At 33.4% G+C, this 27,153-nt stretch overlaps 3 protein-coding genes across 22 annotated transcripts in view; 2 read left to right on the forward strand and 1 right to left on the reverse strand.

The window, feature by feature from the left end:
- Positions 1–15,335, forward strand: part of LOC100650184 — a 45,402-nt gene extending 30,067 nt beyond the window's left edge. For 15 of the 16 annotated variants that reach the window (XM_048404564.1, XM_012319196.3, XM_048404574.1 and 12 more), the window contains 4 exons: positions 2,592–2,711; positions 4,701–4,972; positions 6,810–6,929; positions 8,673–15,335. In XM_048404564.1, the coding sequence (XP_048260521.1) occupies positions 2,592–2,711; positions 4,701–4,972; positions 6,810–6,929; positions 8,673–8,886 (726 nt within the window). In that variant the 3' untranslated portion in view covers positions 8,887–15,335. Of the gene's footprint in view, positions 1–2,591; positions 2,712–4,700; positions 4,973–6,809; positions 6,930–8,146 lie in introns of all 16 variants that reach the window. The other variant, XM_048404577.1, reaches the window with a different exon arrangement.
- Positions 15,336–16,311: 976 nt separating this feature from the next.
- Positions 16,312–18,752, reverse strand: LOC100650063. Its single transcript, XM_003402819.4, has 2 exons — positions 18,227–18,752; positions 16,312–18,129 (listed from the first exon to the last, which is right to left on the reverse strand). Exons 1-2 carry the CDS (start codon positions 18,635–18,637, stop codon positions 17,641–17,643), a joined length of 900 nt encoding a protein of 299 aa, XP_003402867.1. The 5' UTR covers positions 18,638–18,752; the 3' UTR covers positions 16,312–17,640.
- A 430-nt stretch (positions 18,753–19,182) lies between these two features.
- LOC100649833 (formin-like protein) overlaps positions 19,183–27,153 on the forward strand; it is a 33,142-nt gene continuing 25,171 nt past the window's right edge. Inside the window, exon 1 of one of the 5 annotated variants that reach the window (XM_012319195.3) lies at positions 19,183–19,809. In XM_012319195.3, coding sequence (XP_012174585.2) covers positions 19,591–19,809 — 219 coding nt within the window. In that variant the 5' untranslated portion in view covers positions 19,183–19,590. The remainder of the gene's footprint in view (positions 19,810–27,153) is intronic. The other 4 variants (XM_012319192.3, XM_012319193.3, XM_012319194.3 and 1 more) reach the window with 4 other exon arrangements.

Below are 27,153 nucleotides of genomic sequence, written 5' to 3' on the forward strand. Positions count from 1 at the left end.
AAGACGTTATCCGTTGTACTCTTCGCATACGACATACTGCACACGTATTAAAAAAGATGAAGCACAACTTTAGAAAACATCATAAAATCGTATGTGTTGGTAATTTAACGTGTATAGGAAGAATATTGCTTCGGACGAACGATGCCTCTGCTAGATATATCTTGTCTTAAAGTTGCTGGAGTAATAGCTTCCTGACCCAAATCTCAACAAGATCACGAATCTGCTAGAGACAGGAAACCAGTACGTTAGCATCAGGATATAGACGTACTAAATTCGATTGAATGTCCTCACGTAATCCGTAAAGCCTAATTAAATTCCAATGACGTAAACCGCTGCAAAAGACTGATCACACGAAGCTAGAAAAAACAGGTAAATTCGTTCGTTTCTGACCCACTTACTTTACTCGTATGTACAACTCAATGCACCCATGAATCATTGACTTCCTATTAAAAGAACGGTAATATGAAATAGAACAAGAATAATGGTATGAAATAAGTAAATCTCGTACAGATTAGCCCAATTACCTGAATTCAAGCAACATAAATTCGAATGTACTGCAAACACATTACTTTAAACAAGAAACAAATACATATATGCATTTAATCTGAAAACCAAATTAAAACAAAGTATATAAGAACTATTAGAAATGTAAATTAGCAATTTGGTATTGTAATTTTATATACAATATTGATTATGAAAACAATCTGCCTATTTTTCGTGTAATATTTAAATCGACAAATATTTTTACTTTAATATGCCAATTATTTCTCCTTTTATTTGCATCGATATTTTCCTTTTAGTTCATGAATATTGTTTGATCTGCTTGGAATACCAATACGATAATCAGTATGCTTCGATTCGTCACACGTATTACTGCAACCAGTTTGCGTGCAAGCACAAGTTTCGCACATTTAGTAAAGATGTTTCTGCACAACAATAACAACGCAGATGCGAGTAAAAAGCGACACGAATTGACGTGAAAATAGTGCACAGCGAACACTAATGCTTTTACATTGCGATTATTGTATCACTAGGAAAGCTGCTTGCCCACTTGAAACGCTTACGAAGTTGTTAGGAAAGATACATACATCGTTAAGCTAAGCACGATATTGACATACAGTTGCTCGGATGAAATTTTTACTTACAACGATTTTACAACTAATAGATGATAACTAAAGTAATTTTTGAAATGTTTCATTTAATATTATTATAATGTTATTCGTTAAATATTTCTTATATCACAGGTTAAAAATAATTTTATTAAGCTTATAACGATATGAAATGTTGGCTTTGTGTATTAACGGTATTTAAGATATTTAGCAACGATATCGAAACCAAACTAAATCCATAACGTTGATAAATTTCTTATTCTGTATTCTTATACAAAATGTTAATGATATTGTCCATGAATTATATTTATATTACAAAAAAAGTTCCATAGATATATTCTTACGTCCTGCGAGTGAACCGTTAGCTAATAAAATCCCCTAATTAATATTCTAATTAACCCGCTTCTAAATATAACATGATTAATAAATCGTATTCACTTAATTGAGTTCAAAGACGTAAACTCAATCTTTGTAGTATTTGTCATGGTCATTTTTTTAAATATTGTATTAGTATTACATTACATTATTGAAAAACGCATTGAAAAAGCACATTGAAGAACTATTACTACACTTTCATCCGAGGATATGCGTGTATAATGATCGATATAAATAATGGGAAATGATCATTTGTTAATGTGTAAGCAATATTTTACATAACTATAAATTATTTACAATTATAATTACGACTATAATTATTTGTACGATATAAAAGCAGAAAATTTTTTGGACTGTAAAGTCAATATAGGTAATAAATTATGAGTCTTGTACGAAAACGAAAACCTTAAAAAACAGGTAAACTCGTGAACTAGAAAGAAGGCAGATATTGCACTAATAGAAATTAGTTTAAAAGTCGATGCATCGCAAAAATGTTGAAATTGTCTAAACATCTTCGTTCAGAAGATACCCACTAAAAATAGCATTATCTAATGAACAATTAATTAATTGTATAAATTAACTTTTATTTAACTACATACCCACGATAGATTCTTATCTATCAGACATATTAATAAGGTGCACAATTTAATTATGTTCATTGGACAATTATTGCTAAACATTTAACAATAATTCACAAAAACGACACCATGAATTGCAAATATGCAGGGCATTAAGGTATACATATGTACGATCGATTTAGTTTTCTATTAAAGCATAGTACTTTAACACTTTATTTTATAATTATTACTATACTTTGCTATTTACGTTTCGCAAGAGCCGGATAAAACAATAAAAATACAAAATCATGAACTTGTTTCTAACTAAACTCACTATTACAACTAAGAAAATATACTTTATTAAAGATTCACCGTTTCATATTTTAAGGAAACGGTTTCAGAAAATAAATTCTATTCTTAGTGGGTATACAAATTGTCTGTTCCTGTCTGCCTTGTCGGAAATCACGCTTGAGAAAAATCACATTAAAATGCAATTTGCATTGATATTAGCGGTATCGGTGTGTCCTAATTGCGTCGCCACATTTTCCAGCATCTGCACTGGTCGAGCCATCACGTGGACTCCTTGGATAGCGGAGGTGGTTTGGGCTGGCCAAGAACTTCGAGGCCGCGAGTGAACAGCGCCATCGACGTAGCTGGCTTCCTATCCCAGGTATGTAATCGAATAAAACGAGAAAGCAGCAACTCGACCAATTTCGTCGTGACACCGGGTGAATTAACCGTCCCGCTGATCCACGTCCTTGAAACTTTCGATCGAATCCTAACTTCGTATCAACCTTCCTGTCAATTTGCCGTCACGACAAACAAAGGAGCAACGAATTATCTAGAAAATTAGTGAAAATTCCAGGACATGTCGCGTAATTGCAGTTATGGTTAAAGACTAATTATCCTAACCATTTTTCTTCTCTGAATATTAGAATCGATATTATAAATATAAATTATTTTCTGGTATTGGTATTTTTTCCAAACGTAGTAAATAACGTAGTAAAATGAATTAAAACGATGTTAAATATACCGAACAAATAATTATATATAAAGTAAATAAACAGTAAATTAAAATTTTAATAACATAGTTATCTTAATCGCATCGTAAAGTACAATTGTGAAACTTATAATAAATATAGATTCAATATAAAGTAACTTTTATATAAATTCAATATAAAGTAACAGATATCGATCGCCAAGCATGATTCTTAGATAGCGATCCTATATGACGCTTCCCTCTTAGCAACTTTTTCACTAACTTAAAAGCTATAAAAATATTACTTCCGACCTTTCATTTTAATCTCAATGTAGGGAAACATTATAGTTTATTTGTACGTTATAAAATTTTGAAAGTGCCATCCCCGGTGCATCCGGATATTGAAATATGTAACGAACGCGAAAGAGACCGTACAAAATAGACACGTCAAACGTTAAAGTTCAAGGTAGTTGGAGGCAAAGTGTAGTTCACTGGTTGATCAATAAGTTCGTGGTTTACTTGTAAGGAAGTCGTTAAATTCATTTTCTGGTAGCATGGACCACGGCCGGTATTCACGATACACTGTATTTCTTAACGACAAGGTTTTCATATTATACTTGTTAGATCTATACCGATTAATCGTAAGTACACACTTCTGACGTCACTTCTTGCATCGTAGCAAATCGATTTCATCTTACCAAATTAACAACGGGAAAAGATTACCATTTTTACGTATCGCTGAGTATGTATTTTCTTATAAGCTGCAACATCAATCGATAGATGCATAATTTTAGATAAAACGGTGCTAGCGTGAGACGATCTTCGTTGAAAAATGTTTCCTACGTTTAGGATATATTATGTCATCGTGTTGGATATATATACAGTAGCCCTTACAAAAGTATTTATGATATATAAAACCTTTTAAAACATTGTTAACTCTGTAACGAGGCGTGAGAGTAGTAATTATATTGGTGAAATTTTAACTGATTTAATCTAAAAGTTCATACAGAAGTTATGAGACATTTACTGGAAGCATACAGTTGGTGGAAAATTAATATACCGAATTAACGTTAAAGATAACTTCAGTGAATATCGAGGCTTGTTAATACAATGAATATTCGACTGTTGAAATACTTCAGTTGATAAGGACTGTTGAATTACTCGTATAACTGTAGTAAATGTTAGAAGGAATTAATTAGTTTTAGGGCGTTGTTCGATGTAGCATCAGTTCCTTCCAGCATACAGTGAAATCCGATAGATCTATAACCCAGAGCAAAATTACTATCCGGCACAATGATTAAAATGGGACAATTTTAATACGAAACGAAGAACGTAAGCGTAAAAGTAGAATATTTAAAATTAATTTAATTTTTGCACATTGTATTCGCACTAACTACGGTGAGTGTTTTAATATATTAAAAGACGATTAATTCAATAACACTAACATTAACGAATATATAAAACAACAATCTCTCGAACACACACAATATGTGGTGTCCACATATATTGATAAAAGTTACTGTAAGTGACCTTCGCAAGGATGAAGCACAAAGTATAGCATTTGTCTTCAGGGACAGGAAAATGCATGTAGATCCCCGACGAGTGACGCAAGCGAGAAAGGAAGTTTAGAAACGAGCGGTATTCCCAATCCTCTCTGCAATGCGGTTCCGCTTTTTGCAGGAATTTTTAAGACGGCACGGTTCAACGTCGAAATTGTGCCGGAAGGTTCGCAGTGCAGATAATTTACCACTTGCGTCGACGAATCGACAACAAGATCAACGAAATTCGAAAGAGGAAGGCATCGACGGCGATAAAGAATCCTTCCTGAGATCAACACTAGAGGAGAAGTGCGAGGATTCGGAATCAAAGAGGCAGAGTAGCCTCGAGAGTTGTCCAAAGGATAATCCAGACGTTTCGTTGCTCGATCCGAATCATCAATTACAGTCTTCAAGGTAATTTCATTCGTAATAGATACATAAAGGTAATCCTGCGTGGAATTGTTACGTTTTTGCATCGTCTTACGAAAGTTCTTAATCGTGACAATTAATAGTAACTTCTTATCGACCTTTCCCGAGCTCTTTAGTTTTTCATGTGATGCAGGAATTTTGAATTTTTTAAAAGAGCATCATATACTTTTTGATAATATTCATCTGAAACATTTTTCTGTAGTTTCTGTGTGTTATATTATTCAAGATATCTGGTTAGATCAATATGAGACAGTCTGCATACGGCATTACTACTCTAGCGAAAACAGATTGTTACGTTTCTATCGTAAACGAGAATTGTACACAAGTAAGGAAGTTTACGGATGAATTATGTGTGCATCAAAGTTTGTTTATTATTTCACCTTAACAAACTTTTAAGTAGCAAACTTCAAGTTGGAAATTCATGTTAATGATAATACATTTCCTTTCTTACGCAAATTTACTAAAATTCACGGTATGAAACATCGTTTTCTCGTTTCTCTTCTTTTCATTGGTCTAGAAGCAGTTGAAAATATTGAATAACCAATGAGGAAGATTTATTCAAAATCAGACTTTTACTTTCCATTTGTTTGTAACGTTTCACCACCTATCTTCGTCTTATCTTAGTTTGCACCTTATTCCGGACACTGTACGCGAATCAGTTGCGTACGGCTTTGTGTGCGCATTTTTCACGATCATACATGATAATTTTACACGAAGCTGAAACGAACGTCTCGTATCTCTCGTCGCTAAATTGACAACTCCAAAAAGACAATTTTATTACAGTTGTCAGTTACTTTGCGTCGCGAGCATATCTTAAATTCCGCACAGGTGCAAATTCTTTTGAAGTTTGAAATAACACGAAGCATGAAATGTACCGTTCCGTGAAGAAAAAGTGTGCAACACTTAAGAACACTTGTGAATAATTCAAAGATACGTGTCTTTAGGCTGTCCACTTTCCAGAGAGCGGTAAATTGTTGCAATGAATATTAACATTCGTATTTAAGTAATTGGCTTTGCTTATCAATTTTTTACAACAAATATCCAGCACGCAAATGTAAATTCGTTTTACAAGAAACAAGAACCTTCTCTCTTAAAAAAAAAGACCCTTTATAAATCTGTTGTCCTGGTCACTCGAAATGTTACAGCATGTCTTTTTTATAGAAGCTTAATTGAAAAATCTCTTATATAAGTATATTAAACCCGAAGAATGATAACACTACGCCGCGTGTATATCCATGATTATTACGTAAACCACCCGAGATCTTTCTTATGCAATTCATTTCACGGTAATAGATTAATATGGTACTGTTGGAATACAGCGTGCATACGTATTGTTTGCGTGTTACATGAGGGTCGACGCTGTTCCGCTTGCGTCGTCTGCTGTAGTAGATTATGAGAGGACATGAAAAAGGTGCAACAGAGATATAAAAAATTCAATAAAAATGATTGCGCGAGAAGGACGGCTTATTGCACTATGACCAATCAGATCTGCGCTTCTTCCACACTTTCAACTTTCCAGCTTTATACAATACATAAAACACGCTAAAACGGAAACAGGAGATGCTGTACAGACTGTCTCGGAACGAGTACCACCGTCATGAAATATTCTTTTATTTCGTTTGTTCTTTAATTAAAACATGTGTTTTTCATAGTACCGTTATTAAATGAAGGTAGAAATTGAAGCAAGGACAAACAAAGTTTGTCAAGGATATTTCTCATTGCCGGAAGTAAGAATGAAAATGAAACGTTAGGAAGTAAGAATGAAAAAAAAGTGACAAACTTCCGAATGAATTATTAAACAAAACTGCCATAAATGTTTCAGGGATTCTCCAATAACGTCTTCATCGTCGTTCGTTGGCCGACGTTTCGGCGGATGGCGAGCTGGCGGAAGTCACGAATATGTCCGGTGTCCTATACGACAACCTGCTTCCATGGATGAGCGGTAAGCAATCTCTTTTATACTTCGCGTTAAATACGTAAAATATTTCACCCGAATAACACCACCCCTTTCGATCGAATCACCGACGTCGAACTGATTCTTGGAATTTGTGAAATTATAATGCAATCCATACGTATGTATAACGTAACTGACATATCTTAGAAGCCAATAATAATGGATAATATGAGAAATGATATCAGTTTTGCAATATAATGAAAGATAAAAAATCGATGCTCGGATCGTTTGTTAAATTTGACGTTCAAGTACAACGAAATCTACCGCTTGTTGTATTAAATGCATTCACGTGTGAACTCATGAGAGACCCACGATATTTTTATCTCCAGTCTGGTACCAACTCACACCACAACGTTAAATATACGTGTCGTGGCAATTGACGTCGCCTCATCCTACAAATATCTTTCACCCTTAAAGACCACCCTCGAAACTTGGTCACACGCCAAGTTAACATTCAGGGTCACATTAAGATATAACATACCGCAGACTATTTATCGTCCGTCAAGCGGCATCGATGAAAAATGTAATTTCGGTAAAGAGATAAGAACTTCGCTAATAAAGATCTATCATTACGAGATCCTATTTACTTGAAAAGATAAGGTGACGCTGTATGAATATTGTAAAAGAATTGATGATAGTTGGACTTTTACGAATTTATGAAAAATTTAGAGGAGCGAGAAAGTAAGAAAATGCACGCAATATGCAAAAATGTATATGGCATATCCAAGCCATAATACTATGAAGCTATTTATGCCAAAAACTTGATGGTTTAACCCTTTGACAATGTAATAAAATAACAAACAATTTAGAATGAACGATTTAAAAGTCAATTATTTATTTATTGATTTCATGTGTTCTTTTCTCTTTTTTTTTTTAACGTATATGTACTTTCAAAATTCTATAGCGAATAAATATTAATATTCGACGACTGGATCGTCTTTCTTGAACAACATTGCGAAAGAGTTAATTTTGATATTGCGCAATAATAATTAGTAATGCAACGTTAAAATCGATACTTAAAGCTACATTTTTCATACGTCCGTAGATTATGTAGATACATTAACGTAAGCGGTAAAATTAAAGGGTCATTAGATTCTCGCGGAATCCTTTGCTTCAAGTCATTCATAGTAGTTTTTGTCAAATATTCTTTTTAATAGATTCTGTTTTTCAAATATTCTCACAAAAAACAAATCTGATGGTTTCAGATCCGGTGATCTCGATGGAAATTGAATACGCCAATCCAATAATTTGGAAACGACATTCGTTTCGTCTAGTTGATAAGTGGACGTCTTCCAGAAGAAATTGAGTACAACTTCGTGATATTCACGCTAAAGGATTTTCTAAACTAATAATTTTTTGGCATAAATAGTTAGAAAGCGTTAGGGAGCATATCGTTCTGTTAAAAAAAAAGAAAAAAAGACAGTAAATTCGACTTGCGTATGTTCTTTGTACGTCCACCTATAGGAAATCCAATAACACCATTTTTCTTTAAATTACTCCGTTGATTAAGATCGGACATTTACATTATGAAACTTTAAGGATCGAATCGATAAGATAGAAAATTATTTGAAAACGATTTACTCGATCTCAATACAACATAAGATTACGAGAGTGAGGAAACATTATTTTCCCGAATTCTGCTGTTAATTTGTGTTATTTGCGTCGAGCGAAAGGCGACATGTAAATAAATCGTTCGATCGATTAAGTCCACGTATTCGGTAAAATCCGCAGGTGTTTTCGGCGATCTGGCGATGCCGACGCTCGCTTACCCCGTTATCATCATTACCATCGACGTGCCGGGATCGAACGGCACTCAAAGAGCTGCGACTACTCAAGACATACGCCCGAATCAAGCATCGAGGTGCAACACTTTGGTCTGCCTATACTTAGCGTCAGCGAACCTAGTCCACCAGACGAAAATGACCGAGTGGACGATTATTTGTAGGACTTGCTTGCCGAGGACTTCTTGAAAGAGCTCCTCGTATGATTCTACATGCTGATTGCATTACTTTGTGTGATTTGAAAAATCGAGTCGCGCATCCATTTAGAAAGGTAAACTGAAAGACAAATTTTCAATCGCACAGAAATAATTGTTCGTAATGTTCTTAATGTTCTCAATTGTACGATGTTAATAATGGCTAGAAACGAAATTCTCTTTTATTCGTAATAAGTTCAAATCGGAATCTTTGTAACTACGATTTTAAAAACGTGAAACGAGAGGAGGTAAAATGTACGGCAAATTAAAACGTGTAAAATTAAAATGCTCCAAGCGGAAGCTACGATGAAAAATCCAAAGAGAAAAAGTTTTTTACGCGAAAGCTCGAAACAAAGTTGTTGATTACACGACAGTAAACTCGAAATAAAATGTTCCGCTAGGATATTCTATCGATTGCCGCCGATAATATTCAAATCTCGCAGTTTTACATGCAAACTCGAAACGAGATGTTCTACTGCGAAGCGTTATCGATTGCTATCCGTGATACGGATTATGCGGCTTTGCGCACATATCGGAGATAAAATTTCATCATGCACGTATTACCTTTGAATTGCATTCTGGAAAGCAATTTTTAATCTAATTTACATGGATTGAAATTCGCGATATCGGAAATTAAAAAGCTTGAAATTTTAAGGAAATTCAGATTGAGATTCCGTTTTGAATCGACTCGGATACGTGTTGAAAGTAATTACGAACAATGTGGCGAGATGAAAAATTCATCGTACAATATCAATTGCGTAGATGATTAGTCTGCAAGGTTTCGCTTAAAATAAAGAGAGAAACTCTCTCTCTCTCTCTCTCTCTCTCTCTTTCTAAATACACATTCTTTGCCCCTAATCATTTTAAATGTTGATTCGTATGCGATAAATCGATATTTATTCCAAGATATCCCGTTCTATGATGTAGTAAATGTTTCATGTGACATATTAATGTGGCCTGCCGTACGGCATTGTATCTGCCTACTTTCCTTTTCACATACGTCCGTGCGGCCTTGTTAACTGGCAATCGATGTAAAACGATTCACAGCACGGTGCAACGTACCAAAACAGTGTTATTTGCAGACGTCTTTTACGCAAAATTAATATTACGTAATCTATCGATCACAGATATCAAAACATTCAGGCACCGTATAAGAGTCGTATAAACTCGCTATTTTAGAAGATGATGCGTTTTGTTATCTCGTTAACGGGATTTTACGAGTTTTTATCATTATTTTACCCTATTATCGTTTGGATTAAACGTGTATCCTAAAAATACATGTGAATGATATGATGAAGATATTAAGTAAAATATGACTGACATCTGAACTGTTTAAGAAAGAAAAATGGTAGGGACAATACGCAAGAGGATATAAAAGAAAATTCAAGATATTAATTATATAAGTATTTTATTACGTTACATTTGATATGAACGGAGGATTATCTAAGAGCGTTTGCAACGTTTCTTCGATTTCTTTACATATTAATTAATAATTAGGAAGAAAGGTAGCGAAAAAGATGGGAATCCGAAAGTTGTAAATTTCCAATTTCTTATATCGATATAATGAAGTTTTACATATCTAAAAACAATTGATATACACGTTCGAATTGAAATTCTCGGAGTAAAATATGTATATCATTGTGATAAAAGTGTAAACGAGATATTTAGAATTATACTCTTGCAATTAATCACGTGCGTCTAACGACAAACATAACACTCTATATTCGAATTCCCGTAGTTTAAGAGAATCTTATTTTTATCAGTGTTCAAAAAAAGAGATCGAGCAGAGTCAATATTACACATCCTATTAGAGAGCATATAATGACCTCAAGTATAACGTTACGTGAACCGTTCGTCCTTCCGTTTAGTAAAACTTAAGCAACGACCTAGCGAAGATACATTTCTGCAGCTCGAATGTTAAATAAATGTGCAAATTCCTAAACTTTCTTTTCCTCTAAATGAATAATTTTTCAACTGAAAATTAATTATTAATAATGCGTGTATTTTACACGCGTACCGATTTACGTTAAAACGAACGTAATGTATAATAAGTATAATTTTTCGAAATAATTCCCATGGACTTCAGGTATCTTTCTTATTCTAACTTGTTCACTTGGTCTTCTGTTTTGAAGAATCGAAATCTGAATTTTATCGGATATGAACGAGTAATCGGACGAATAGGATAAAAACGAAGAGAATGTTTGAAATTTGCACGATTATTACCAATTATCGAAATCCATTCTTATTCAGCAACGACAGATTGTGAAATATGTGCGACAGATTCAAGTACTTGCCCGTATTATCTTGAACATCGAAAATCAAGAACTTATCCACTAGGCTCGTAGGAAATTTAATTGAGGTATTTTATTGTTTATTACACAAGGTATTTTCGGACCAATCAGTATGATAAAAAGGGGGCCATGATTTCTTCAGCCTGACATTCAATTTTTGTAACATTAAAATACTTGTGACTTGTATGCGTAAGGAGAACATTATGTTTGCATATTGTTTAGTATCTTTTCGCGAATTAAAACAAAAAAAAATCAGCATTCAAATAAAATTTCGTCTGGAAAGCGGGAAAATCTTCGTTTAAAATGTACGAATCTTATGATCTTGTTTATGTAAGAAGCTTACTTTAGTATACGATAACTTATTCGTTTTAATTATACCGATAGAAAACAATATTGTCAAATTCGGGGACCAATAAATAGTTATAAAGATACAACCACAAAGTTATTAGCATTATTTTTTAATATCTTTTGGTTATTCGCCAATTTTCTTTATATTGCGTTTCATTTGATTTACATATATTAATTTTGTTTATTCGCAATGGAATAAAAAGGTGCATGAATCGTAATAAATTTTTCTTTTAAGATTATACCTAAATACGTCAATATCGATCAGCCACCTTTCTTCTAACCAATCTAACGATGTATCCTTTCTAAATTATTATTTACGATTTGTCGATTAACATTTTCAATTCTAATCTACTCAGAGTAACGCATAATGCCGCTTCAATTCTACTTTTACCCATATATTCGGTAAAATATCATAAATTGTACAGTGTATACATGGTATTATTATTAGTAATAGTGAACATAAACGACCAACCGAATAACAAATTACTTTTAAAGACAAGCAAAGAATTACACATTGTAAAATTCGATTTCTACGATACACGAATATGCGAGATAAAAATAACGGAGTCTGTAAATATAAGAAAAATCGTATCTCTGAATCGCCTTTGCCGTAAAACAGCTTTATGTAAGAATAATTTCGTAATTGCTAATATCTTCAAAAATATTCAATCTAATTTATAATTTCGAACCAATGGAAAATATTTCCATGCTAAATAACAAATAACAAAATTTGTTTTAACTCGAATGGCGAATATTTTTCTACTTGCGCTGTTTTCTGTTTCCGCGTCGCGTTTATCGCTGTAATTTCCACTGCATAATTGTTATTTCGACCATAGAAACATACGATACTGGACGTAGTCGCGCATTATCTACAGTATCCTTAGTTTCTTCGCTGCAAGTGCCCAACTACGAATGCTGTCGCACGTATTAATCGAACTTATACATATTTTGTTTCCACTTGAGAGCGAGCGATCACGCGACCGCTCTCAGAGGGTTGAAACATTCTCAACGCGGTATCCATTTGCGAGAGATACTCTCGAGAGTAGCTCGCTATAGTTTTACTCTCAAATGGACACCTAGCTTTAAGTAGATGACTAATATACAATGTACGTATCTATAGATGACATATTATGGCACCTATGAAAGCAAATCGATAATGTAACCTTAACTCTTCTTACGATCACCACGGTTCTTGTATCTTCTAACTTTTTTCGCTCAATGATCCGACACGAGCACTACTATACTCGTGTACCTTCCTTCGAGAACACCTATGTAAATATTCATAATAACTTAAAGCGTTTTATGACACAATCAGAATCGAAATACGAGCGATTTTTTTAATTTCGTTATATACGAATGACATCAGGAAATTACGCTTAATTCTTTATTCGATAACAATACAGGGGGGAGGAAAGAGCAAATTGTTTTTTAGTACGATTTTTTCTTTTAGTATCGAAAGAGGAAGAAGTTACGAGCAAATACGAAGCTTGAAAATTATCGAATAAGAAACTAAGCGATAATATGTATAACAAAAGTTTAGAACCAATGACTAATAGTCAACGAAGACTTATATACATATATGTATAATGTATGTATCTATAAATATCTTCTATGATCGTACGTACCTCGTAGTGAAAGATATAATCAATGATCTGATATAAAGGATAATATTATTTTTATTCTTAAATGCACAAGAACGTGCAATCTTTGCGAAAGAATTCTTAAATGCGAATTGTATTATAAGTAAAGCGGGGCTCATGCTGAAATCCACTGTTGATTAGTCTGAGAAGACTGTTTAATTAATTATCTTGTTGATTGCGCAGAAACAACGAACCAGTAATACGGTACATTTCATAAATATGCCGACTACCATAAGAATTAAATGATATAAAGTTCCCATGAAAGATTTCATGTTTATTAGATTGCATACGATTACATTATTTTGATAAAAAGGTACAAAGTATTGTACGTTTCAAGAATGTTGTGAACATAATTCATTTGAAATCGGCATTCACCAAATGAAATGAATTGTCAATTTTGAAAATTCACTAATTATAAGAAACATGTTACTTATAACGTTTAAAATCAATGTTTTATAGTTTTTATATTTCAGAATTATTTTCCGTTTATGCTAGTTATATATTTGGAAAAATGTCCAAAAATACAACGAAAATATACACCGTGAAATTACCAAGTAAAGATCAATATTAAATATTGTAAATCTCTTTACGTAAGAATCCATGGTACAACCATTGAATTAACTATGAAATCACATAACAGCATGAGACCTGTATCAGACAGAGAAAGAATCAATTACCTCCAATATTTAATAATCATAGCTTTAAACAAAGAGACCAAGTAAGTAAAGAAGAGTTCATATTCTCTTACAAAGGGTCAGTTTTAAGAAATCCCGAATTAAGCAATTTTTGAAACAAAAAAAAAGAAAAAAATGGTGGCAGACGCGTGTTTTAAAGCGACTGTAGTATCTCTGTATATATATACATATATGTACTTAGATTAGAATTCTGATCATGTTGATCTAAAGCAGATCAATGCTATATTAAACGATCATTTGATCGACGAAGCTTGTACGTGTTGCGTAAGTTTCCTATTTATTATTTGCAAACTCACGTGGGAAAGAGAGGAAATTGTCATGAAAATAGAAGTATTTGCAAAAGTTCATGTCTACGACGATGACCAATATTATCGCCAATAAGATGACGTTGGGAAAATTGAAGTTTATTATATAGTTTAATTGCATGAAAATATATCATGTACTATTTACTACAAGATAGCTGAGCTGCGAAGAATTCGTAAAAATTGAAACTCCTTAATATGTTATTTATAATCACGTAAACATAAGTTTTTAATAAAGTTATTAATATATAAGATTTCCGTTTCTTAGTAGATTAAAAAATAAACTTATGCGATACAATGAATGAAAAACCAAAACGTATGACCCTTTCATATATCTTAATTTCAATTATATTATATTCATTAAATATATATAGGTATAATTTTACTAATAAAACTCCTTGAATAACTATTGAAATATTAAATATTGATTTCATAGTCAGATACTTTTACGGTTACATCGTCTATTAAATTATATTGAAGAACTTTAAGTTATATATATTAGATCCTTATTTGAATACGAAACCAGAAATTGTGACTTTTATATAATCTACGTGAATACCAACGAACACTAATAAGAAATATTATAATTTATATTAGAGTACTATTAATATGGTAAAATTTTTTTTATATCGATCATTTTTTATAGTACATAAATTTAAGAAAAGCAGTTGTACAATTTAGTGTACAAATTAGGAAACAATGTGCTGATTAAATACCATTTGTAAGTCCTTTGAAAATTATCAATATCTCAATTTTCAATTTTTCTTCTATCGTTCGAAAAAATTTCATTCGTAAGCATATCATATATCGAATAATAATTGAAATAATTGAAAAGAAAAGCTTGTATCTCGTTACAACGATTGTTTAATTTTAATCTACTGCTGAACAATTAATTATCGAAATATTCGATAATTCGAAGAGATCATTGTAATTTACATTATTGTTGTGCACAAAAGAAGAAAGAGAGGAATGTTAAATAAAATATATTACAAAATTACAATGGAATAATATAGATAAAGGAATGGAAGAACGGGTCCTATCTTTAAATCTTTGTAATCAATTCCTCTTCTTGTAGATAAATGAGCGAACATACCCTTTTTGTCAGATAAATTCCGTTATGCGTACTGTACTGATTTGTGGCAATTAAAAGCAAAATATGAAGAAAATACAAAATTTATAAATACTTAACATAACTGATATTATTTTATTCCCTTACATCTTTGCAGGATATGCTTGAACAGAATAAGTATTATAATAAATTAATGCTAATTTTTAGAAACTAATCGATATTCACTAGGAAAATCAATCTTGCAAAATTTTATCATTTGATAAAATAATGTAAATTGCCGTGAAAATAAACAATGTTAAATTGTGATAAACATTCAAGGTCACTGATATGTCTGTGTTCTACATAAGTTCATATCCACGCTACATGCACTATAAACCACGTAGATAACATCAAGTCACATAAAGTTGTACAGACATACACTATGATCCCAAGAACTGCATCAAACTATAACTCTTTTCGAAGTAAAAATAAAAAAAAAAGAATAAAAGTAAAAAGTTTTTTCTTCGTGAAAGCTTTATTCGTACACTATACTGCATTTATGTACAATGCAGTTGTAATATTATTTAAACAACAACATTTTCTATCTGCATTAATTATAAATGTAAACATTTTGAGGTTTCATCATAATTTCTCTACTTTCTTTTCAAGAAGCTACATACGGTACTAATCTGATATAACATATTGCAATTTATTTTTATCAACGATAAAGTTTTTTGTTACATGAGAAAGTAAAAAATAAGCTCTAAAAAGCGGAGCAAAAACTTGGTTTCTAAGAAATATATAACTCATATTGATTACTTCGATACACGATCAATTATTCATACACCTATACGATCTTATTTGCCATTGTATTATAGCATTACCTTCAATACTACAAGGTTAGAGATCTAAGGTCGTTCGATTGGATTAATTATCGAAGTTTCTTTTATCTCCGTGGTTACCGTTAAGTGTCATAAATTCATTAAAAACAGACATGAGAAAAAACCGGTTCATTTTTGTATTATCTACACCGACAAATAAAAATAGTAGCAGAAAGAAATAGATAATCACTATTATTTATATAATTTAATTATATTTATGTACAATTTTCTGTTGTACACATTACTCATACAATTAATATTTGACATCAATTACATCCTTTGCACAATCATGTAAAATCACAATTTGAAGAAATAAACAGGAATTTCTTAAATTATGTAAATTTTTGTACCAGATCATCATTTGTACATTACGTTAGCATGTTAATCAAACATATAGGACACCTTTGTCACCTTCTATGTTTCATTGCTCGTTAAAACATGCTATCAAAATGTATGAAGTCTGGAAATAAACAATTTTTTGTGTATTTTTCTTTTTCTACGATAACAATTATACAAATTTAATACCCTATCACTTCATCGTTTTAATTTTATAAATGTTTTTATATTTCATGTTAGTACGTTCTCTTTAATTCAAAATGCAATTAAAGTGTATGTTAATTTGCTACTTAAAAAATTTTAACAAAAATAAACAATTGATTATGATTTAAATTAAAAATAATACAAATGTATAAACGCATTGTTATTTATATAACTAAAGATTTAAGATTAATGTCATATATGTCTGCACATGATTTATGGTTATTTAATTCTACATTTGTGAACAACACATTTTATTTACTAACATGCATGTTACAACATTCTTAATCCTTTGTATATTTCTGTTTTGTTGTGAGAAGTACTAATAGACATATATGTGGCTTAACAAATTCAAATCGACTGATAGTCCTCATCCAAAAATGTTCAGAGATGCAAGCATTCTTTTACATAATTACTAATTGCCTAGATTTGGTAATAATAATACCATAATTACTAATTGCTTGATAAAATCAATTTATAAGTCTAATTCATACTATAGCTTCTTCGCTATGTCTTCAAATTCTCTTCCTGACTTAATCTATTACGGAGAAATTGGTGTTTAATGTTCCCTCATGTCCCATATGTACTTCCTTTTTAGTATACACTAAAGAATTGCACATGTATAATTTTTTTCACATGAATTACATTCATTCTTTTACACAGCCTTTTTGTGAAAATATAATTTAAAAGATAATTTCAATACATTGTATTTTGCATATAGATATGCTTCTGTGATAAAATTATTTCCAAACCGGAGAAAGAGTTCACATTACTAAAACGTTAATTTCTTTTTTTTAACTATATACTAGAATATTAATCAAAAAATTTGAAACTGATGTTTCATAGATTTAGATAATATCTAAATATAATTGATTTGTTACATTATTACATATTATACATCTATATGTAGAATATGAAATGTATCGTGCACCAAAACAAAGAATTATTATTCTTCTTAAGCGCATTTTATTCTTTGTTACTCTTATTTGAGATCTTGAATAATATTCATCTTTGATGAACAAATGTCGTTAATATTACTAACGTTATTTTCATTGAGAATGCCTTCATTAACACTATCATCATTATTATTGCAAACATTGTCATTTTTTGATTCTTGACTAAATCTTACACTGTCGACTTTTAAATCTATTGAACTCTCTGTTCTTGATACATTACTAATATCTGTATCATCTAATCCAAATTTCCCATCTATAGAAGATTCACTCTTAGATTCTGGACTACAGTAAGAATTGTCAATGCTTGATGTAGATTTAGATTCAGAATACGATTCTGTATGTACATAAGCTAATTGCGGCGATAATGACAATACAATTTTAGGTGATTCATTCCCGATTGTTTCTTTATCTTCCATTAACTTCTTTGTTAATTCCGCCCAAGGATCCTCCAAAAAAGATTTAAAATCTATATAACGTGATATGTCATTCTGTCTACGTCTATCCTTTTGGAAACCCTCAAAATAAAAACAATACTTGTTAATGACTATAGCTTAGTAAGCATAGAAGTGATTATTGAAATTGTATTTACTTGTATTTATTATTCCTAGTTACCTTTTTCTGACCATAAAAGAGTTGTTTACCAGGTAGCTTGTAAGGAGAGTATGAATAATTGAAATTTAACTTTGGAGTTGAATAATAATTATTCCGGTAATGGTTAAATCCACTACTACCTGAATTACAATGATTATGACTTTCAAAATCACGCCAATTATTATTGAACTTTTTATATTCTGATACTGGTGTACTATTATCTAAAGGAATAAAATCATCTCCAGAATATCCTTGACCACTATTTGATGAAGTATACTGATAACTATCACTTTTACGACAACGATAATCTGTCCTACTTCTATAGTCATTTGATTTCCGATTATAACTCTGTTTTTCTTTACTACTACTTGGCGTACTTAGAGGAGACTTTCTCATTTTAAAATTCTTTGTTACACTATACCACTGTTTCATAGAATCTACAAATATTTACAAATAATATTTTCTATAAATCAATATACTAATACACCACCATATTATTTACTGTAAGAGACGCTACCAAATGACTAATCGATCTATCGGCCAAATGGCGGATGTTAAACATCGATCTATCGATAGTCTAAATTTAAGATATGCAATATAATTTTCAAATTTTATTTAAATATCGCTGTTAATATTTTCTCTCATATCATTTAATCATAATTAATTGAAATATATCATAATTAATTGAAATATATATTATATATATATTAAAAAATTTACATCGCTACTTCATTGCATTATCATACTTAAAAAGATTTTTTCACTTTTAGTTCATGTTTAATTTTATTTAATTTTACACGATTTCAATTATTTCTATTATTAATAACAAATAATTTCCGCCAAAATAAATTCTTAACTACTCTTTTCTTTACAATCTACAGGTAGTATGTGCTTCCATCTGCGACGAAATAATCAACAACATCACGGTTACCAACCGCATAATACAATTCTACCAGAAATTCTCGCGCCGGCACAGGTGGCACGACCGCGAGACACGACGCATGTGTAATGGCCAATGGCGTTGTCAGATGGTGGTGTCAGAGAGTAGGAAGACCGCCGCAGATGCAGCGAATGCTTCGTCTAGTGTAGGCAGAGGAGTGTTAGGTCATGCTTTAGTTCGCGCACGTTCGTGAGAGTTTCTATCCACAATGGACGGCTTGATACCTGTTGCACGACCCGGCGCGGACCGGTTCGAGTCGTTCACGTATCGACGTCTCTCGTAATACAGAGAAAAGTGATTTACATTCGAGCGAGGATGCACTGCCGCGATCATCATTGTTGACGTTTCTCGTGGTGTGACAATACTGGCCACCACCGTTGCCGTGTGTCACGATTTTCGCGTGCGAAAACACCGGAGGATATATTAGGCCACGACTGTGAAAACAATGGGAATCGTGCAGAGCCGTACCGGCGAAAGCGATGGCGGTGTGCGTGAGGTGTTTATCGGTGGTATCAAGGGCGGCACGCCTCTTCAATCCTGTCAACCTAGCCTCGGCATGGGAAGTTTGGGTGGACCACACGCACGGAGTGGCAGCGTCCGTGGCGCGCCAAGGCAACCGATGCCCGACGCTATGGAACTCGAAAGGCGCTTTACCAAAGTGCTGGTGAGTCAAACACTAGCTATATGTATGCTTCTCCTTTTTTTTTTCAGATCCTCTTAGAGGCCCTAGGTTTCGTATCGAACGTGTGTCTGGTGAATTAGATTCGATAGCTTCGAATGAATCATTCTGCGACGAAATCGTAGAACTGTCAATACCAATGCTGGTATTTTTTAGTTTCTCGGAATCTATTCCAACTCCACCTTTCGTAAATCTTGGAATTTTATCGTCTGTATACAGAATTAGTGTCCAACTTCTTAAAAAAAGTAACTAAAATTCCAAAGGTTTCTCGTAAACAAATGAGATAACAGATGAATAATCGTAAATCCCAAAGTAAATGTTAAAAAATATTTCTAACGTCATCGCGTTTCGGTATTTTTCAATGTATGGAGTTGATCAGAGTTTGGCTTCTGAATTCGATAGAGAAATGATATTATCTTTGCATAGTATAGACGTATTGATATAATGTTCTTAACGACACACAATCTCCTAAAAAATTACAATTTGATTGTTATTTCGTTTCGTTTTCAATCATTTTCATAGAATATACGCTGCTCTAAATATAATTCTTGAAATTAATCATGTTATTTATAAGAAACGTCTTTCACAGAAGACAGATGCAGTTATTCTTGAACAGTTGTTATGTTTACGTTTCTTTTATTTCTAAAGATAGTATTGTCCGTATTCATTAAGATGCACAAATGTATTCGATAATTCAGAGAAATATACGTCGGTGTGCATACAAACGACGCTCGCCGAGCTGTCTTTCGAAACACTATACAAGTTCCATTTGCGTCGACGTACGTGAACGCTCGGATGTAATAGGATATTAATTGAATTACTTTGATCGACTATAAAACGTGTGATGTGGCTCACTGACTCTCGAATTGTCTAGTTTACGATAATAGACATCTGAAGTCCCTCCATACGTAAACGTATATAAGCATTAACTAACAAGAGTATTCGAACACTTCTACGAGTATATTATCTGTGTTATACGAAACATTTTGCAATTTCTTTAGTATGATACTCGACTGTCGTGATTATATTGGCGTAGTTCAAAACAAATTTAAATATGTAGATAGAAATTACAAGATATTTAATGCAAGAGTGTATCTCACATATATCACTGAAGAATTTAAGCAGTCAATTACTACATTAATAAAGCTCCAGTCACGGTATCCAGTCAGACCGCTTCTAACACTTGCCACGGCAGTCGCGTAGAAATGTTTTATATCCATATACATAAAAGTTTTCAATGAACTACTGTAACTAATAAATACAATCAGTAGATGAAAAGGGATAAAAGAAGTTGGACAGATCTGGGTTGAGTCTGACGTGCTTTGCGCATACTTTCTATGCGTACTACGTTGACGTAAGAACAGCAGAATCATTTTTATCTTTACTATCCTCGAGGTGTAATATAAGTAACATGCTGATCGGTATCAACACGCGTGGCCCGTAATATATAGCTACTAATACTTGAACTCGAGTGAACTTATGACAGTGGTTCTCCCAGCTCTGTGTATCTGCATTGCAGTTAAATTCGACTTTAAAATGATAGAATGAGAATTACAGCGAGAGAGCGAGTTGGCTTATTGTAGAAATGAAAAGAGAAATATTTTCTGTATCGTTAAATACGTTTTTCCAGCAATTTATTGTTAGGGTAGTCGGGTTGTTGTGTAATCTCTTCAAAGGCATATTACTATTCTCTGCTGTTAAAATTTATTGCTTACGCGAGAGCCACTGATTTTTTCGTTGGTATGAAATGTCGAGAGCTCGAAGGCAAAAGTTCATACGGCGCGAAAGAGAGATGTACAAATGAGAAAGAGTAAAAAGATGCACGCCTACGTAGAAGCGGCTCTCACCAAATAAGATTCGATTGTGCATCGGAACGACCATCGCAACGACTACGAACATACCATAAACAAAGAGACCCCTTTACGGTTCGCGGTCATCCGATTCGCTATCTTTCTATATGTCTAGTAGTCTCGTCATCTTGGCATTTAACCTCAGAGATTTTACTTCTTAATATCGATAATATATCTCGACGATTTTGATATTATAAATGCCTTTCGTTGTATTCGTTCGATAACTTATACATAATATGTTTTATACTATGCTCTATTGTACAATTTACGAATTATATCAAATTACGAATTGGATATTTCATTGATACATTTAAGAAAGATGATATTTCCCATTGCTGATACAATATCATCGTCGGTGATTCTTAGATTATCTATATATTTAATAAATTTTAAACGTCGAATTTATGATCTAAAATGCAATAATTCCATTTCGCGAAATTTATTTCATATTTCGCAACGATCCAGTGAAATAATAAACCACTTGTTCAGCAAAAAATACGTTGATACCGCTTTGAAATTATGTATCACGATTTCATTGGTGGTAGATGCACCGTAGTAGATGAATAAAAGAATACTCCGCTGCCGTTCGCTAGAAAATATAATGAGAAATTTCAAATCTACACAATGTTGCGATGCTAACGATCTTTTGATAGTTTGATAATGTTGCTTAAAATAATCGTGGGATTTCGTTCCATTATAGATGCTTGTCCATGAGTCATCGGTAGTTAGTCGTGCATCGTGTAGAAACTGCGGTTTGACTCACGAGAATCGTTCCAGGGCCACGCGAAAGTTTTCCTTGGTCTATCCGTGTCTCCCATTCTAGGAGCGGAAATTCAATATAACTATATACTCCCTGTAACCTCTGTTCTACTTGCTGCTCGCACCGCGATTACAGATTCTATCTGCTTTAGAATATTCAGGCCTGTAGTATCTTTCTAATTCTTATCTTTTTTTCTTATTAATTGCGCCGCAGTCCTCGAGCTTCTATATTTAAACTGTGTTTAAACTTACCGAGGTACCAACAATATTTACCAATAATTACTCCCTTTACGGTATTAATATCATATCGTATTAGACGAAATTGCAGAACAACTTTTCGACAGATTCATTAGTAATTAGGAATACGTATTTTTATTAGCGACCATTATTGAATAGTTCGGAGTTGTTTGGGCAATGCCAATCTATCGAACGTGCAGCTACGAGCCAGCAAAGTGAAAGGCAAATTAAGTATTACAACGTACAAATTGCCGCACTAGTCTTTTTTCGGTTTTTTCATCATTCTCTTGTTCGAAGCTATGGTATATGCTCCTTTGCTTATGAAGTAACAGATTGAATCAAATGTTAAACCAAAAATTGTCCATCATTTGTAAAATCGTACAATTAATTTTCCAACTTGCACTCGATCCTGCATCATCTCTGAAGGATTAGCCTGATCGAGCGTAGACTTACTAACGTATAGAAGAGATACGTAGTACCTGGTTGCTTGATAGCAGAAGCACGATCCTGTAAGGTTCCTGCTGAACACGGGAATCCTCAACATTCTTACAACCAAGGCAAAACCTGACTGACCGACGCCCACTCTTTCTTCATCTTCCTCTTCCTTTTTTGCTCTGCTTGCAACAGCAACGTATCTCTCTCCTTTGCTTTCTGTGTCTCAGTGTGACAGTACGTCTGGAACTCTGCCAAACAAAATGGACAATTGTTCGCACCCAGTATTTTCTTCCTTCCGAGACATTACAGGTCCTTGTGAAAATTCTCTTTCCTTTTTATCGCCATCCTATACGGCCAAGTATACCAGAACAATTAATTGGTTTCAGATCCTTTTTCGTAGCATCAGTTCAGATGACTTAAATCCCTATTATACCTATACAGTTATGCTTGATTGTAGAGTAGATCTAGATCAACTAAATTTTAACGTATTTTATTTCTACTCGTAAAAGCTAAAATTTATACAATTTAGACTTAAAACAAATCAAATAACAGTAATTAGACGAATTAAGCTATAGAACACGACATGGATGTGACGAAATTTTCGATGTTTTCATGGCGTTTTACGAAAAACACACGCGCAACTTGTTGTTAAACGGTCGATAAATCTCGTCAATTTCTTTCGGTAAGCGTTATCGGTTGCTATCATCGATCGTATCTCAGGATCAATGGAATCGCTGAATACGCGTTTAGCTACGCTCCAGTGCAGTTATACGCTTGCTAAAGAATCGGATCGGAAATGTGAAAAAAGTCAACGTCGATAACGCGACTCTCCGAAGCTAAACAATACTGTCCAAAGGGCCGCCTTCTGTCTGAAAATATCCACAGGAAAAGATAAAACCGGCGTTTCTATATATAGAGGGGTCTTGGAACAGTGCTTCTCATGCGGGTCCATCTTCGACGATAAATTAAGACCATTCAGAAAAATCACATCCAATATTTAACTACAGTAATTTAACTGTCGTGAGTTAAAGAACTCGCTAAGAACAGGTTACTGCCTTTATGTTATTACATCGCAAGATATTTAGGAGGTATAAGTACATATTTCGCAGAGATCACAAAAGTATTTAAATAGTCGATCATCCAGTAGCTGTATTGATAAACCTCGATATTCAGTGGGACCATATTCAACGCTTATTATATGCTTAAGACGGCTATGCATGCCGCATACTAATATTTATTATAAACATATGTACGTATATTGTAAATTTCTAAATATTTTATATAACACATACGATATCAAATATTTTCGTGAGTATTTTCAATGTAGATGTAGAATTTTATTAAACTTGCTTTAGATCGTAAACGGTAAATTTTATATTTTTATACAAACGTACAGAATTTATTAATCGTGGAACGTTAAACATGAATACGCAAACATCCGCTGTCAACTATGTATTCGTAAAAATATAAAAGCCAAACGTTTCCTGACAGCGACGAGATTAACACGCGAACATTGAGATCGATAGAGCGTAGATCGGATCCAGAGGAAAAATTGTTTTTACGGTTACGTAACCGTCGGAAGACACGAAAGCGACGCAGAAATGCTTTCACTATCGACAGACTGGAAAACGCGTCAGCAGCGGCGTATTTTTAACACGAATCGTCGGCAGACAGCTTTGTGCAATTTGTACGGCTGAATTAAGCCGACTGCTTGCGAGCATGCACTCGTGTGTGCATGTGTACGCATATACCCGACGCGACGTGCGTGATGTACCATATACACAATACACACATATCGCATATCCTAGTATGCATATACACGTCTCTGTGTCGCGGGATTGAGACGTTCGCGCCTGTTCCGTAGCTGCCGCCACTGCGTCTTTCATAGCGGACCAAATGTCCTTCGAATTGTCATTCCGACAACGCAAACAGGATGTTCAAACGATACACGGTAATTTTGTGATTTTGCGATTCCTCCATCGTCTAATACAGGTGTGACGAGATGGGCGGCACGATTGGACAGGAGACGATTCATTGATGAATGAAACGAAAATATAGAATAACATCATTTTACATTATTTTACAGCGAACGAACAAAATATTGACATTAATATGCAAATTGATATTAATTTGCCAAAAAACTTCTCCATTTGTCTGATATTTAGTAGAAGAAGAGATGTAACCAGAAGGAAGAATCAGAGTTTGAGAATACTTTTATCATACTTGTATTTGTTCGACTGCGTAAGTTGTACACTGTAGGACCGTGCAATATGCTAATGTCGCCTGTTTCATTAAGAAGTACGTATAAAGTAGCAGCGTGTTATAACGAACCGCACATGTAGGTAGTAACATCAAGAAAGGAAGAAAATTATTGGAACGTCGTAATACTCGTCCGTTTACTCTTTTCACTTTCGTATGCATAATACGAAACACAATCTGCCACTCGAGACTGTGTGGAGATCACGTGTTTCATGAAAGCGAGGAAGAACTCGTCTGACTGGCACGTTTATCGTATAATTACCCATTCGTAGCTCGATGCTAATATTTATTACGATAAAATTTGTATCTCGTTAATCAGAAAAAAAAGAGAGAAAAAAAATGTTCTTCTTACGATGCTACAATAATCCTATTTTTAGAAAACTTTGCACTCTGGTTATTCACATAATAGAGTTATAAAGCGTGACGTGAAAGTTTCCTGAAGAGTAAAATTAATTTTTCCAGTGTGATTGTGAATATACGTGATCGAATGTATCTATACAAAGACAATTGCACAAAAATTGAAAATGAAACTAATTACTCGTATTAATTTTCGAATAATTATCTCAAAGAAACACCTATTCGAAATAATTGGAATAATGTCGAAGTTTACAACATCGAGCGTTCTACGAGTAATAATAATTTGGAGTTAACGATCTTGTCGATCTAGTTTAAAACACACTAACACTAACATGCAGTATTGTGCGTCTGGAATCTCAGGTGAGACCAGACCGTTAACACCATTCATCTGACATCTCTGCGAAAGTAGACAAAGGAGAGTAGTAGCAGAGCACACATCACGAAATGGCCCATGGCCAAATGGTGTGCACGTGCGAATAGAGCTATTTCTGCAGCATAAATAAAGGTTCCTCTACCTCTTTATGTATGTATGTAAGTACGTATGAGACATGTCGCTGCCGGTGGCGCCTAAACTTTGACCGTGAACTAGCGGTTATTGGTCTATTAAATGAGAGAAAGAATCACGTTGGTTCTTTGTTTAGTGTCTCTTTTATCATATTACCGAAGACTTTGCTGTACGTCTTGTACTCTAATAAATAGAATGCGAATGTTCATGTTCAGGTATTTATGAGAAATGTATATTTATACGCAAAAGCGTGCAAAGCATGGAAAGTAAGGTATTCGTTTAATAGATGAATATCATTCAAGATATTTTTTCCTCGACGATTATTCAAACAACGATTATTTTACCAATTAATATACATTACGTATAAAATGTTGGATTTCTAATGATCTGGAATGATTCGATGGTCCTACGTATATTTATTTTCAAAACATAAATTGCTTATCAGACTGATGCACATATGTAGGCGTTATTACGCGTTCATACGATATATCATAAAGAATACAGCAGAAGGGCAGATGTGCACCGTAATCGCAGGAAGACGATCGTTGTTAGAAAGCTTCTCTGCATTTGCAATCTTGACGAAGAACAATTGCTCTTTGAATTTCTCATAAAGCTTAGACATATCGTGTAGGTGTTCTCCTGTCTTATGTCACTGTTAAATGATTTCGAAATTTCTTTGCTACTAATATATAAATTTAAATCCTGCGCTTTCATATTAAGCAGAATAAAATTAAGGAACTTACGTTTAAGCAAAATTTTTCTAAACTCAATGTATTGGAAAATGTATCTGGGAAACCAGACTGCACTTACTCCCTTTTTCGCATAATCGTACTTGTATATGCATATACGTGCATATACATGGAGACTTGTACATATGTAACTGTGAAAGCTCCCCTCGTGTCGCTATCTTCTTCGTTTGCGTTTACT

Source organism: Bombus terrestris, chromosome 3, assembly GCF_910591885.1.
Source record: "Bombus terrestris chromosome 3, iyBomTerr1.2, whole genome shotgun sequence".
Taxonomy (NCBI): domain Eukaryota; kingdom Metazoa; phylum Arthropoda; class Insecta; order Hymenoptera; family Apidae; genus Bombus; species Bombus terrestris.